The 16,463-nt window shown below is 38.3% G+C and overlaps 1 protein-coding gene across 3 annotated transcripts in view; it reads left to right on the forward strand.

The window, feature by feature from the left end:
• PCNX1 (pecanex 1) overlaps positions 1-16,463 on the forward strand; it is a 164,961-nt gene that overhangs the window by 137,212 nt on the left and 11,286 nt on the right. For all 3 annotated transcript variants that reach the window (XM_061180985.1, XM_061180983.1, XM_061180984.1), the window contains 4 exons: positions 895-1,148; positions 2,944-3,174; positions 9,267-9,367; positions 10,137-10,287. In XM_061180985.1, the coding sequence (XP_061036968.1) occupies positions 895-1,148; positions 2,944-3,174; positions 9,267-9,367; positions 10,137-10,287 (737 nt within the window). The remainder of the gene's footprint in view (positions 1-894; positions 1,149-2,943; positions 3,175-9,266; positions 9,368-10,136; positions 10,288-16,463) is intronic.

The raw sequence follows: 16,463 nt of genomic DNA on the forward strand, positions 1-16,463 counted from the left end.
GTCCTATAAGGAATTTACAAATTAAATGGAAGCAAGGCCACAGAACGAAATAAAAATTAACATGAATGTGATGGATGGTATGTTGTTGGCCTAGATGGCTGTGTATCTAATTCTATATTTAATCTGATTTTCTATTTTTATTTCAATAACACTAATGCAGAGAATGCCTATTAGATAAGTACCATGTATAAAAGAATGTAATTTCAAAGAATTGTTTGCTAGTACAGAACAATCAGACCTGATACCTAATTGAAACTTTATCAGCAGATAAGCCTCAAGTGCCAATAATGTAATCTTATCCAATTATTGTTGGAATTGGCAACAGAGAAAAATTGTAATTATATATTTAATATTAAACTATAGTGAACCATTACAAGTTGTATAGCCAAGTAAGCAGGATGTATATATACTGTTTCTGCTTGCAGCATGGACACAGTGCTGGTGAGAATACAGCCCAGATTCTTTTGAGTTCTGCATGTCTGTCTGTATCGTGTGCCCTGGGATGATTCAGTTCTCGTTCCACTCCTCTAGTTTTGAGTTAACTCAGACCTTCATGAGACACACGTTGACTCATTTGGTCTTCATTTGATATGAATGCAATGAATCAAAATTAAGGTTGCTTTATTGCACAAATTCTCAGAACCTTGAATGTGCTAGTACACACTATGATTCTGCAGAAGATGAGCATATACTATGCCTGTTTTCTGGAGCATGCTGCAGTTTGTTAATGGACAGTCTAAGGTAAATCAATCACATACTCTCAATTGCTATAAATAAAATGTCTTTTTTCTAAGTTTCTTATGTCTTTGAAGCATTCATTTTTCCACCTCATGTTTTTTTCACCTCATGTTTCTTTCCCCTTTGTCGTAAGTGCTTTCTCTTTCTCTCTCTAAGGTACTTACTGTCAACAACGGGAAGTGGAGGCCATTACTGAAGGTGTTGAGGAAGATGAAGGATTTTGCTGTTGTGAACCTGGCCATATTCCTCATGTGCTTTCATTTAATGCTGCATTTAGCCAGCGCTGGCTAGCTTGGGACGTGATAGTCACCAAGTATATTTTGGAGGGTTATAGCATCACTGACAATAGTGCTGCTTCTATGCTTCAAGTCTTTGATCTTCGGAAAGTACTCACCACTTACTATGTCAAGGTAAGGATATGTGCCTACTTAGATCTGGTATCAGAGGCTCTTGGAAAAGACACACGTATACGCACACGTGTGCACACACACACACACGTTTGTTTTTTTAACTTGTGCTTTGCTTCTAAGTAGTGATTTAAATTCTCTAGTATCCAGTACAGTCAGTAAATTATACCTATGAAGGTCTTGCTATTTCCTTCTTTAGTGAAACTTATTACATTTGTTCATTAATATTAATAGCTACCATCTGTAGTGCATATCTTTTAGGCACTGCATTAAGGAATACACACATACACGCATGTATATATATGATATGTATATCTTACCTAATTCTCTAAAGGAATATTACATCCCTGTTTTACATATAAACAAGTTAAGGATCAAAAGTTAACTTCGCCGAAGTCCTCTAACTAGCAAGTGGAGTTGGGGATTTAAAACCCAGGCTTGTCTGACTCCTGAGTCCTTGCTATTAACCACTGCTTTGCACTGCTTTCAACAAACTGAATGAAAGTATTGCAAGACCCTCACATTTGACACCAATTGCAATTTCAGGGTCCCCAAGACCCTGAAACCACAATCAGGTTCAATAATTTGCTAGAAGGACTCACAGAACTCAGCAAAGCCATTATACTCATGGTTAGAATTTATTACAGTGGAAGGATACAGGTTAAAATCTGCCAAGGGAAGAGGCACATAGGGCAGGGTCTAGAGACACTAAGGCCTGAACTTCCAGTTGTCCTCTCCCAGTGGAGTTGTGTAGACAATGTTTATTTCTCCCAGTAACGATGTGAGAGAATACCTACAGAGTGTTGCCAGCCAAGGAAGCTCGCCTGAGCCTCAGTGTGCAGAGTTTGTCCTGACACACACTCATTTAGACTTGTTTGACCACCCACATGGCCAGCCTTAGTCTCCAGATCCTCTAGAGCTCATGGTTCTAAGCCTCCAGGTAAATAAAGACTCTCTTATCAGGCAGGACAGTGCATGGGATTAGAGGTTACCTCCCAGAACCCAAGTGCAAAGGCCAAACCTCTCTTTGGGCAAGATTAGTTCTTTACTGCACAGGTATTTGTTTTTGCTAAAGATTTTATAGAAGTACAGCATGGTTATGACTGGGGGTTTACAGGCTAAGCCAACATTTTCAAGAGGAAAAACGTATGCTAAATCTTAATGATTCATGTGTTATTACCTCTATGTACCACCTTATTTGTGCTGATTGGGTTGAAACCTGAGTCCTCTGTTGAAAGTTTGGTTAAACCCAACCTCAGGAAACTAAAGAAATTGACTTTACAACATTTTTTAACGTGTGTGCATTTGTGTATGGAATTTCCTATCTCTAAATATGTATATTTCTATTGCTTTATTTATTAGTTATATTTTTATAACTTGACCTAGGATCACAAGATGGTTTAATAGCTTTCTATGAGAAATTTCTCAAAATAAGTACACCACAATAAAGGTTTTTCATCTCTCTTACAAGATCCTAAATTCAGTAGACAGAATTGTTTTTAGGATATCCTAAAATCAGTGGACTGGAGTTGTTTTGAAGTTGCCTTCTTGAATTTATGATTGTGATTTTAAAAGTATTAAATTAATTTTTTTTTATCCAGGAAGGCCTGAGATATATTACTATAGCATCCTTAAAATAGTATACTTATAGTATTGAGCTGGAATATACATTTTTGATTCCTACTATCAGTATAAACAGTTGGAATTAATTTACTGAGGACTTGGAGTTAATTCAGATTGTGATTTAGCCTGAGTTTTTTTTTTTGTTTGTTTGTTTTTTTTATCTTTTCCTCATTAGGGTATCATTTATTATGTTACAACCTCTTCTAAACTGGAGGAGTGGCTAGCTAATGAGACGATGCAGGAAGGACTACGTCTGTGTGCAGATCGAAATTACGTTGATGTGGACCCAACGTTTAATCCAAACATTGATGAAGACTATGACCATCGACTTGCAGGCATATCCAGGGAGAGTTTCTGTGTGATTTACCTCAACTGGATAGAGTATTGCTCTTCCCGAAGAGCAAAGGTAGAGTTTATTTCGTTTATAACTCTTTGAATCTGTTTTTCCAAAGATGGAAAGAATGCCTCTATTTGTTATCATGAGGTTGGTTTTTCTAGACTTTCCTCTTTCTAACTATCTGGGTAAGAGAACCTGTCTAGTTCATTATGTTTGGGCCAAACCAACTCTGCCAAAACAGGTTAGAGTAAGCGACCTCTCTCATTCTTTCATCTACAGTGTCACAATCTCACTGTCCAAGTAGCAACCTCCACCCTGTGCAGGTACGGACATACACACAAATTCAGGTTGTAGATTACACGTAGCACCTTCTTAAAGACTGCGTTTTGGAGCATCCCCAGCCCCAAGCCCCCAGACACACACAGCAGACTTAAGGATAAGTTAATATCTTTGTCCCAAAGCCAAAGTCTAATCCAGTGCTAATAGAATTTTCTGCAATGATTGAAACATTCTGTGTTGTTCCAATATGGTAATTACTAACCCACCACATATGGTAGATTATGAGACACTTGAAATGTAGCCAGTATGACTAAGGAAATGAATTTTTCAATTTAATTTTAATTGATTTAAATTTAAATCAATTAAATTGAGGCTAGTGGCTACCATACTGGACAATGTTCATCTAGACTATTGACTTTAAAATGTTAACATGGGTAAAAATGATATAGGAATGTGTAAAAATGCAGATTCATGGGCCTTGCCTGCGAGATTCTTATTCTGTAGGTCTAGGATGGGGACCCAAGATCTGTATCATGCTGGGTGATTATAATGCAAGGGGTTTGTAATCCGCACTTCAGGATAACTTGTCTTATCCTAAAGGTAAGCTGAGTCACAGACTTCACCAACTACTGTTTTCCTCCTGGGTCCCATGGCTCTTGTGGCAGTGTTGCTCCCCCTGGTTAGACCCCAGGTACCACAACCACAGTACCAAGGCAGAGTGCAAAGTCTTGTGTCATTGAACCACCAGCATCCGATGTACAGGATCACTCTGTACCATGGAGCATAGTGAGCCACTTTGACAACCAGTGCCTTTATCATGATCTGGGATGTACACACTGACTGTCTTTAGATGTAGCACCTAGTTTAGTCTTTCCTTTACAGATACTCAGTTAGAGTAAGACACCCCATCATAATCAGCCTGTTTCTCTTACTTCATCCATAAGAAAGGGAGCATCCTTGTAATTCCTCTTTGAACAGTGGCCTTTGAGCTTTTGTACTGGATGCACAGTAGATACTGAGCAGAGTAGCATATTTTTAAGGAAGGAATAAAAGATAGAATAAAATAACCTCGTAAGAGCTCAGAAAAAGGACCAGCAGACAATGTCTGGAAATGGAGGCCCTCAAAGCTAATCTTCTCTTCTTTCAAACACATAACAAGCAGTTTTTTTTTTTTCATAAATGAAATATACTTAGAATGCTTTGCACACTGTTCTCAAATCCTTGGACTTATTTCTTGGCGGGGGAGGGGGAGGTGGGGGGCGGTTGGAGTGACCTTATTATTCTAATAGCCTTTCTCTGGCTTAGACTATATTGGTTACTTTTGTTTGGTTTAACCCTCGTCACCTAGGCTAGGAACTCACTGTCTACTGACTCAGGAATAGGCTCCATCCTTCCTAACTTTAAGGAATAAATAATCTCTTAGAAATTATTGCTGAGGTCATGGATGTACCTCGAGGAAGTCATCCTCTTAATTGCTTATAAATCATATTCAAAAGGTTTACCTCCAAACTTGGGTATCCCCAGTCTCTTCAGAGAGCTTATTATCACTAGATCAGTCTGGCTTATATTCTACTCTTGTAGTCCCCTCCAGAAGAAAATTGTCAGGAAAATTAAAATAATCCCTTCATTCTCCAGTTTTTTAAATTGAACAAGATTATCCCTACCTCCTTAAAACCATGAATTCTGTTTTCTGAATCACCATTCCCAGAATAACCTCTTCCCAGGGAAGGAAGTTAATTAAACCAGAAAGATTTGCTGACTCCAAATTCTGGTACCCTCACCTGAATGTTAATAAAGTTGCCTCCAGCCTTTTTTTCCCATAATTCCCTTCCAAGATAGTTTTCTAACTTGCATATTACACAGAAATAAAAAAGTTGTTCTTTCCTCCTTCTCTTATTATATGTATTCTAGGAGGAAATAATCTTTCATATAATAGCTGTACCTGTCTTCTGAAGAGCTTGAAATAATGTTTTTTGTAAGTGTAGCCCTGGATTAACTGCATTAAAACTACCTGGAATGCTAAATTGGAAAGATTCGTCTCAGCTTGACTTTGCTTCCTGCTTCTTAAATGACAGTACATTTCTTTCACCATTGTTGTTAGTATTAGCAAGAAGTTTTTGTGAGAATTTCTAATGCATTTGAGGATGTAAGACACATGTCTTCTCCAACAGTAACAAAATAGAGCTACCAGGGTTGAACCAATTATTTTTTCTCTCAGTACATTAACGATGTGGCTACACTGCCTTCTGGCTTGCATTGTTTCTGACAAATAATAAAGGCGCACCTCAGAGATATTGCAGGTTCTGTTCCAGACCACCACAGTAAAGCGAGTATCACAGTAAAGCGAGTATCACAGTAAAGCGAGTCAACACGAATTGTTTTTTTTCCCAATTGTAAATGTTATGAAGTATACTAAGTGTGCAATAGCATTATGTCTAAAACTGTAACCATGTATGTTACTTAATTTCAAAATACTTTATTGCTAAAAAATGCTAACTATCATCTGAGCCTTCAGTAAATCATAATCTTTTTGCTGGTGGACGGTTTGAAATATTTTGAGAATTACCAAAATGTGACCCAGAGGCATAAAAGTGAGCAAATACCATTGGAAAAAGTGGTGCCAATAGACTTGCTCAAAGCAACATTGCCACAACCCTTCAAGTTGTTAAAAAAAAAAAACACAGTATATGCAAAGCGCAATAAAACAATGTATGCCTGTATGTACCACATAATGATGTCTTTTTTTACTGACTGCTTTTAAGATTTTCTCTTCATCACTAGTTTTAAGCAATTTATTTATTTATTTGGCTGTGCTGGGTCTTAGTTGCTGCACGCGGGATCTTCATTGCTGCATGCGAACTCTTAGCTGCAGCATGTGAACTCTTAGTTGCAGCATGTGGGACTAGATCCCCTGACTAGGGATCGAACCTGGGCCCCCTGCATTGGGAGCGTGGAGTCTTAGCCATTAGACCACCAGGGAAGTCCCAAGCAGTTTAATTATGATGTACCTTGGTGCTGTCTTCTTAATGGTTCTTGTTCTTGGAGTTCATTGAGCTACTTGAATCCCTAGGTATATATCATTTTCATCAGATTTAGAAATATTTTGGTGATTATTTTTTTCAAATTCTTTTCCTGTCTTCCTGTTTCCCTTTTCTGGGGAACTCCAGTTAACATTTATATTAGGCTGCCTTAAGTTGTCCTACAGCTCACTGATGCTCTGTATTTTTTTTTTAGTCTTTTTTTGTCTCTGTGTTTAATTTTGCATAGTTTCTGTTATATTTGTTAGATCATTTATTTTTTCTTCTGCATTGTTTAATATGCCATTAATCTCATGCAGTGTATTTTTTTTATTCTCAGACATTGCATTTTTTTGTATTTTTGCGGTTTAATTTTTTTTTTTTTTGGCTGCGCTGTGGGGCTTTCGGGATCTTAGTTTCCCAGTCAGAGATTGAAACCACCCCCCAGTGGTGGAAGCGTGGAGTCATAACCACTGGACCACCAGGGAATTCCTTGTGTATTTTATACTGATATAAACCTTTCATGTCTCTACTAGCATGCTGTCATTCCTCTATCTTTTTGAACTTATGCAATGCAGTTATAATAACTCTTTTAATGTCCTTGTTGACTAATTCTAACATCTGTATCATTTCTGGGTCAGTTTTGACTGATTAATTGATTATTTTTCTAATTGTGGGTCCTATTTTCCTGCTAGTTTGCATGCCTGACAATTTTTGATTGGATGCTAGACTTTATGAATTTTACCTTGAAGAGTGCTGGATATTTTTGTATTCCCATAAATATTATTGACCTTATTCTGTGACACAATTAAATTCCTTGGGGACAGTTTGATCTTTTCAGGGTTTACTTTTAAGCTTTCTTAGGAGGGACCAAAGCAGCCTTTAGTCTGGGGCTAATTTTTCCCCATTACTGAGACAGTATTCTTTTGAGCACTCTACCCAATCATAGAATTTCCCATTGTTCCTTTCTGCTTTTTTTCTGATGGTTCTGTTCTCAGCCTTGGACCTTTGCTGCATGTGCTGATCAGTAATCTGCTGGACTCAAGAGGGATCCTCTGCAGATCTGCAGAGCTTGCTCTCTGTATGTAGGTCTCTCCTTGGCACTTTGCCTTGCAAACTCTAGCCACCTTGACCTCCCCAGACTCCCAGATATCTCCTCAACTTGGAGACCTCTAGAGGAGTCTCTACCTGTGTTCCTCTTCCTTGTACTACAGCCTGGAAACTCTCATAGGGTTTCCCATTTCTCAGGGTATCCAATGTCTCAATATATTCTTTTCTTGGTCATTTCAGGTACAAGGGGTAAATCCGGCCTTTATTACTCTGTCTTGGCCAGTAGCAGAGGCCTGAACTAAATTTAAAACAAAAAAATTTTTGGACTACCCTGGCGGTCCAGTGGTTAAGACTCTGCACTTCCACTGCAGGGGGCACAGATTCAATCTGTGGTCAGGGAACTAATCCCACATGCCACGTGGTGCAGCCAAAAAGAAAATTTTTTTTTCCCATCACAAAAGCAATACATTTTCAGCATATAAAGTTGACTGGGTGGGGAAGAGAGGAAGACAGAAAAGAAAGAAATGTAGGATCTCCTACACAGTTACTGTTGTTAACTGAATTATGCAATTAATGGTAATTAACTAACCAAGCTATATTAAGTTAGTATCTTAGACAACTGCCCTTTTTTATTTATAAGTTAATGGTTTATAAAGCCAAATATATATACCATTGGCAAAGTTAGAATAATTAAGCTCATTATCAGCCTAGATCCATGATTCTTCAACTTTAGCATGCGTTAGAATCGCCTGGAGTGTGATGGGTGGACACCACCTTCAGAATATGACTTCATAGGTCTGAAGTGGCTCAAGAATTTGCATTTCTAATAAGTTCCCAGATGATTCTCATGTTGTGTCCCAAGATTACACTTTGAGAACCACTGCTTTAGATTGTTTCTCAGTCATTGAGATGCTACCAAGATTTTCTGTAGTATTATATAAAGTATACCATTTTGCTTGTGTATATATATATAATTATTGTATTATATATTTTTAATATATAATATATATGTAATAGTCAATAATCAAGGTATGCAGTTGTTGAAAAATTAAAAGGTTGAGGGGAAGCAGTATTCTACAGATATCAATTTGATTTTCTTTACTGTGGTTATAGTCACTAATAGGCTATATAGATAGAATACTATATTTTTCAGGAGAGGACAGTATCAGTAATGATGTATATCAACAAGTACTTTGAGATGTTTAGCTAAGATCCTAATACTCTGTAATACAGCCACTTTTTTTTAGTATGTTCTAGTATTATTATAAAGTATTAGATTTTATTTAAAGATTCCAAAGAACCTTCTCATACACATTCACACTTCATTTTATGCTGTTTTGTTAAGTTTCTTTTCATTAGAACTTTTATCTGAAGAGATAGAAAGTATGTACTAGTTGAGTTCCTTAACTTCTCTGATTTATTAAATAGATATCTTCTGATTTGTTAAATACTCATATTCCTTTCTGATAACTAACATTCTTTTGTTTTTCCTTTTTTTAATGAGGTGTAATTGACATAACATTAATTAGTTTCAGGTGTACAACATAATTATTCCATATTTGTGTATATTGCAAAGTGATCACCACAATAAGTCTAGTTAACATCTTTCACCATACATAGTTACAGAATTATTTTTTCCTTGTGACGAGAACTTTTAAGATCTACTCTCTCAGTAGTTTTCAAATATGCAATACAGTATTACTAAACTGTAGTCATTGTGCTGTACATTACATCACCATGACTTATTCATTTTATAACTGGAAATTTGTGCCTTTTGACCCCGTCACCCCATTCTTTGTTTTTTGTTTTTTAAAGCCACTGGATGTGGACAAAGATTCATCCCTGGTGACTCTTTGTTATGGACTCTGTGTTCTGGGACGGAGAGCTTTGGGGACTGCATCCCACCATATGTCGAGGTAAGGAAGGCATTTCTGTTTTCAGAAAGAGACTGGGAAGCTCTATAACTGAAATCTGAAAAATCTGAAATAGTTTTTAATGGAAGCATTCTGTGCTAATTTATTGCAAACGCCTCTTCGGATATTGTATTGCATAGATCTTTTTGCCGAACACAGTGGAGTTCTAAGTGGTTAACAGAATTGGCTTTTAAAATTCACACGTGTGGGCAACTATAGATAATGAGAATTTAATAGATTTAAGACATTTTAAGAAATAGTCAACTCATAACGTATGATTGGTCTCTTCCCATATACATCTATTTTCTAACAATTCACTTCTTTTTATTTTTCCATTTCTCCTTGCAATTTTTGTTCACAGCATTTATACTGTTAATATAGTGGTACATTAGATTTGGGGACTCTAAATATAAACTGGATTTCTTGACATATACATCCAATTGAATTAGAATTAAGAAATGCCACATATTTTAAGTTTCTTCTGTGATTCCTACATGTTTTCCATTAGGCCCTCCTTACTTTCTTTTAAGTTACAGTGTCTTTGCCTGTTGTTTATTTTCAGGGACTCAATATTATAGTAGTTCATAAACAAGGGTCCCAGGTCAACAGGCCCTGTCCCTTGTGATTCTGATTCAGGGGTGCTTACATTAGTTCTTGGCATCTGTATCTTCAAAACACTCCCACATTCTTCTGATGCATAACCAGATGTTAGAATCAGTGTAATGGAAGACCTTTGTTAAAATATGTAAACTTTTATCTCTAATCTTAACAGTAATTTAGAGTCATTCCTCTATGGATTGCATGCCCTATTTAAGGGAGATTTCCGTATTTCTTCAATTCGAGATGAATGGATCTTTGCTGACATGGAATTGCTGAGAAAAGTAGTAGTCCCTGGAATTCGTATGTCCATTAAACTTCATCAGGTAAGAATAGGCAATTTCTAATGCGTTACTGGTGTTTAATGGTACTTCTTCACTTGACTTCCAAATTATGTTCCTTAGGATCCTTTTGAGAAATACTCTGATTTGAAGCAAAGAAAAACATGATTCATGACACGATATTAAATCTTAGGAGCCTAAACCTGTGTTTCTAACAGTAAATTTGAACGTTAATATTAGAGAGTGACCTGGGCATGAACTTGAGGAAAAATGCAAGCAGTGATAAACTGGAAATAAATACCTATGGCCCCTGTAATGGTTGCTTTGACTTCACGTGATTGTAATTCATTCCTGTTCTGCGGGTGGACATAGCTGACTCCTGGTGCAGTGTAACAGCATCTCAGCAGTCTTGTAAGTGCTGCTGTTACTGAACTATGATCTCCATTCAGCATGTTGTACAGAGTAATAGATGGTTAGGACAGATTCAGCCTTAATTAAATAATCCTAGTAAGGTAATAAAATGAAAATGAGGGCTCCAAAATGCATATCTAAAGCCCTGGATCACTTTAAGAATATATTTTGAAATTAAATACTGGCACTTGCTGCTCTAATCATTCCACTTGACAGTAATGATGAGATCTGATGATAGAGAGCACATGACAATATTCATTAAAATACATCTGCTGTGCTCAAATCTGGACGACTCTTTCCCCCAAATAAAGGGTGAATTACTCTTCAAATGATTTTATTATGATCTAAAGTGTTAGAATGAGGAGTTCCCTGGTGGTCCAGTGATAAAGAATCTGCAACCCAATGCAGGGGACACGGGTTCGATCCCTGGTCGGGGAACTAAGATCCCACATGCTGCGGGACAGCTGAGCCCACGTGCCACAACTACTGAGCTCGCGCGCCACAAACTACAGAGCCCACGTGTTGTGGAGCCCACGTGCCACAACTACTGAGCTCGCGCGCCACAAACTACAGAGCCCACGTGTTGTGGAGCCCGCGCACCACAACTAGAGAGAGAAAACCCACGCACCACAACTAGAGAGAGAAATCCCGCACACCACAACTAGAGAGAAGCCCACGCACCACAACGAAAGATCCCGCATGCCTCAGTGAAGACTCCGCATGCCACAACTAAGACCCGACACAGCCAAAAAGTATAATAAAATAAGATAAAACGTGTTGCAATGAAGTTAACACCCCAAATTATTTAGGAACATTACTAATAAGGGCTATAGTATTTGAAAATCTCTGTGAAAAGAATACTATTTTGAGGGTGGTGGGGAAAATGTACAATAGGAATCAAATAGAATTGTCCATCTTCAGGCTAGCTTTAGAGTTTCAAGACAAAATTCAATGTATTGAAAAGAAAAAGATAATGACTTCATATTAAAATGTTATAAAACTTCAGAATTTCTCAAAAGGTATTGTGTATCTGCTACATAAGAAATACTCTTTTATGTAGCATGGCTAACTAACAGTTAATTCTGAACGTTATGACAGGTATTTTTTCTCCATCTGGGAGAGAGGAACTGAGGCACAGGCTCTCTGTATTTTCTGATCCTTACGTCTCTGTCCCGATCTGTCCCTACAAGTGCTCTTGCCTGTTGCTCCCAGTGCATTTCCTCACTTGTGTTTTTAGCCTGTGACAGTGGTTCTCTACCTTATAATCAGGCCCAGCACAGTTGGGTATAGCACACTGTCGTCATCAGCCATGACAGACAGCAACAGTGACAAACAGGGAGGGTAAGGAGGTGGACTTGGGAACTGGGGGCCATGGAGGGCTGGCGGAGGGGAGGAGATGAGAATGCAGATGCAACCTGGAGAAGTTCTGTGATTCACATACACCTTTGAGGAGGGCGAGATTGACCTGTAAAGTAACAAGCAACAGCCATTCACTGCACATCACTTTGACCAGACGGTGGGTTGCCAGTGAGGGACTCTCAGGCCAGGAAAAGATAGATGTGTCAATCAGTACTGGTCATCTCCAAAGTTCATATGTACTCATGAAAATCCACAGAAGGCTTATATGTTAAAGGATTAGTACACACTTGGCATATGATGCAGCAACTCCACTCCTACATATTTACCCAAGAGAATGAATGTGCATGGCCATGCAAAGACTTACACACAAGTGTGCATAGCCATTCTGTAGCCCCAAACTGCAAACTCCAGTGTTCATCAACAGATAGAATATTACTTAGCAATAAAAAGAAATGATCTACTGTTAGATGCCACAACAAGAATGAATCTCAAACATTATGCAGAGTAAGAGAAGCCAAACATAAAAAGAGTACATAATATTTTAGGAACCAAGATGGCGGAGTAGAAGTATGTGCTTTCACTCCCTCTTGTGAGGACATCAGAATCACAACTAGCTGCTGGACAATCATCAACAGGAAGACACTGGAACTCACCAAAAAAGATTCCCCACATCCAAAGACAAAGGAGAAGCCACAATGAGATGGTAGGAAGGGCGCAATCACAGCAAAATCAAATCCCATAACCGCAGGGTGGGTGACTCACAGACTGGAGAACACTTATACCACAGAAGTCCACCCACTGGAGTGAAGCTTCTGAGCCCCACATCAGGTTCCCAACCTGGGGGTACGGCAATGGGAGGAGGAATTCCTAGAGAATCAGACTTTGAAGGCTAGTGGGATTTGATTGCAGGACTTCGACAGGACTGGGGGAAACAGAGACTCCATTCTTGGAGGGCACACACAAGGTAGTGTGCGCATTGGGACCCAGGGGAAGGAACAGTGACCCCAGGGGAGACTGAACCAGACCTACCTGCTAGTGTTGGAGGGTCTCCTGCAGAGGCAGGCAGTGGCTGTGGCTCACCATGGGGACAAGGGCACTGGCAGCAGAAGTTCTGGGAAGTACTCCTTGGCGTGAGCCCTCCCAGAGTAAGCCATTAACCCCACCAAAGAGCCCAGGTAGGCTTCAGTGTTGGGTTGCCTCAGGCCAAACAACCAACAAGGAGGTAACCCAGCCCCACCCATCAGCAGTCAAGCGGATTAAAGTTTTACTGAGCTCTGCCCACCAGAGCAACAGTCAGCTCTACCCATCATCAGTCCCTCTCATCAGGAAACTTGCACAAGCCTCTTAGATAGCCTCATCCACCAGAGGGCAGACAGCAGAAGCAAGAAGAACTACAATCCTGCAGCCTGTGGAACAAAAACCACATTCACAGAAAGATAGACAAGATGAAAAGTCAGAGGGCAATGTACCAGATGAAGGAACAAGATAAACCCCCAGAAAAACAACTAAATGAAGTGGAGATAGGCAACCTTCCAGAAAAAGAATTTAGAATAATGATAGTGAAGATGATCCAGGACCTCAGAAATAGAATGGAGCGAAAGATTGAGAAGATGCAAGAAATGTTTAACAAAGACCTAGAAGAATTAAAGAACAAAAACCTAGAAGAAATAAACAACAAACAGAGATAAACAATACAATAACTGAAATGAAAAATACCCTAGAAAGGAATCAATAGCAGAATAACTGAGGCAGAAGAACAGATAAGTGACCTGGAAGACAGAATGGTGGAATTCACTGCTGTGGAACAGAATAAAGAAAAAAGGATGAAAAGAAATGAAGACAGCCTAGGAGACCTCTGGGACAACATTAAACGCAACAACATTCGCATTATAGGGGTCCCAGAAGGGGAAGAGAGAGAGAAAGGACCCGAGAAAATATTTGAAGAGATTATAGTCGAAAACTTCCCTAACATGGGAAAGGAAGGAGCCACCCAAGTCCAGGAAGCACAGAGAGTCCCATACAGGATAAACCCAAGGAGAAATACGCCGAGACACATAGTAATCAAACTGGCAAAAATTAAAGACAAAGAAAAATTATTGAAAGCAGCAAGGGAAAAATGACAAATAACATCCAAGGGAACTCCCATAAGGTTAACAGTTGATTTCTCAGCAGAAACTCTACAAGCCAGAAGGGAGTGGCATGATATACTTAAAGTGATGAAAGGGAAGAACCTACAACCAAGATTACTCTACCCAGCAAGTATCTCATTCAGATTCAATGGAGAAATCAAAAACTTTACAGACAAGCAAAAGCTAAGAGAATTCAGCACCACCAAACCAGCTCTACAACAAATGCTAAAGGAACTTCTCTAAGTGGGAAACACATGAGAAGAAAAGGACCTACAAAAACAAACCCAAAACAATTAAGAAAATGGTCATAGGAACACACATATCGATAATTACCCTAAACGTGAATGGATTAAATGCTCCAAACAAAAGACACAGGCTTGCTGAATGAATACAAAAACAAGACCCATATATATGCTGTCTACAAGAGACCCACTTCAGACCTAGGGACACATTCAGACTGAAAGTGAGGGGATGGAAAAAGATATTCCATGCAAATGGAAATCAAAAGAAAGCTGGAGTAGCAATACTCACATCAGATAAAATAGACTTTAAAATAAAGAATGTTACAAGAGACAAGGAAGGACACTACATAATGATCAAGGGATCAATCCAAGAAGAAGATATAACAATTGTAAATATATATGCACCCAACATAGGAGCACCTCAATACATAAGGCAACTGCTAACAGCTATAAAAGAGGAAAAGGACAGTAACACAATAATAGTGGGGGACTTTAACACCTCACTTACACCAATGGACAGATCATCCAAAATGAAAATAAATACGGAAGCAAGCTTTAAATGACACAATAGACCAGATAGATTTAATTGATATTTATAGGACCTTCCATCCAAAAACAGCAGATTACACTTTCTTCTCAAGTGTGCACAGAACATTCTCCAGGATAGATCATATCATGAGTCATAAATCAAGCCACAGTAAATTTAAGAAAATTGAAGTTATATCAAGCATCTTTTCTGACCACAACGCTATGAGATTAGAAATGAATTACAGGGAAAAAAACGTAAAAAACACAAACACATGGAGGCTAAACAATACATTACTAAATAACCAAGAGATCACTGAAGAAATCAAAGAGGAAATCAAAAAATACCTAGAGACAAATGACAATGAAAATACAACGACCGAAAACCTATGGGATGCAGCAAAAGCAGTTCTAAGAGGGAAGTTTATAGCTATACAGGCCTACCTCAAGAAACAGGAAAAATCTCAAACAATCTAACCTTACACCTAAGGGAACTAGAAAAAGAAGAACAAACAAAACCCAAAGTTAGCAGAAGGAAAGAAATCATAAAGATCAGAGCAGAAATAAATGAAATAGAAACAAAACAATAGCAAAGATCAATAAAACTAAAAGCTGGTTCTTTGAGAAGGTAAACAAAATTGATAAACCATTAGGCAGACTCATCAAGAAAAAGAGGGAGAGGACTCAAATCAATAAAATTAGAAATGAAAGAGAAGTTACAACAGACACCGTAGAAATACAAAGCATCCTAAGAGACTACTACAAGCAACTCTATGCCAATAAAATGGACAACCTGGAAGAAATGGACAAATTCATAGAAAGGTATAACCTTCCAAGACTGAACCAGGAAGAAATAGAAAATATGAACAGACCAATCACAAGTAATGAAATTGAAACTGTGATTAAAAATCTTCCAACAAACAAAAGTCCAGGACCAGATGTCTTCACAGGTGAATTCTATCAAACATTTAGAGAACAGCTAACACCCATCCTTCTCAAACTCTTCCAAAAAATTGCAGAGGAAGGAACACTCGCAAACTTATTCTATGAGGCCACCATCACCCTGATACCAAAACCAGACAAAGATACTACAAAAAAAGAAAACTACAGCCCAATATCACTGATGAATATAGATGCAAAAATCCTCAACAAAATACTAGCGAACAGAATCCAACAACACATTAAAAGGATCATACACCATGATCAAGTGGGATTTATCTCAGGGATGCAAGGATTCTTCAGTATACGTAAATCAATCAATGTGATACACCGTATTAACAAATTGAAGAATAAAAACCATATGATCATCTCAATAGATGCAGAAAAAGCTTTTGACAAAATTCAACACCCATTTATGGTAAAAACTCTCCAGAAAGTGGGCATAGAGGGAACCTACCTCTACATAATAAAGGCCATGTACGACAAACCCACAGCAAACATCATTCTCATTGGTGAAAAACTGAAAGCATTTACTCTAAGATCAGGAACAGGACAAGGATGTCCACTCTCACCACTATTATTCAACATAGTTTTGGAAGTCCTAACCATGGCAGTC

This window comes from Eubalaena glacialis, chromosome 2 (assembly GCF_028564815.1).
Source record: "Eubalaena glacialis isolate mEubGla1 chromosome 2, mEubGla1.1.hap2.+ XY, whole genome shotgun sequence".
Lineage (NCBI taxonomy): Eukaryota > Metazoa > Chordata > Mammalia > Artiodactyla > Balaenidae > Eubalaena > Eubalaena glacialis.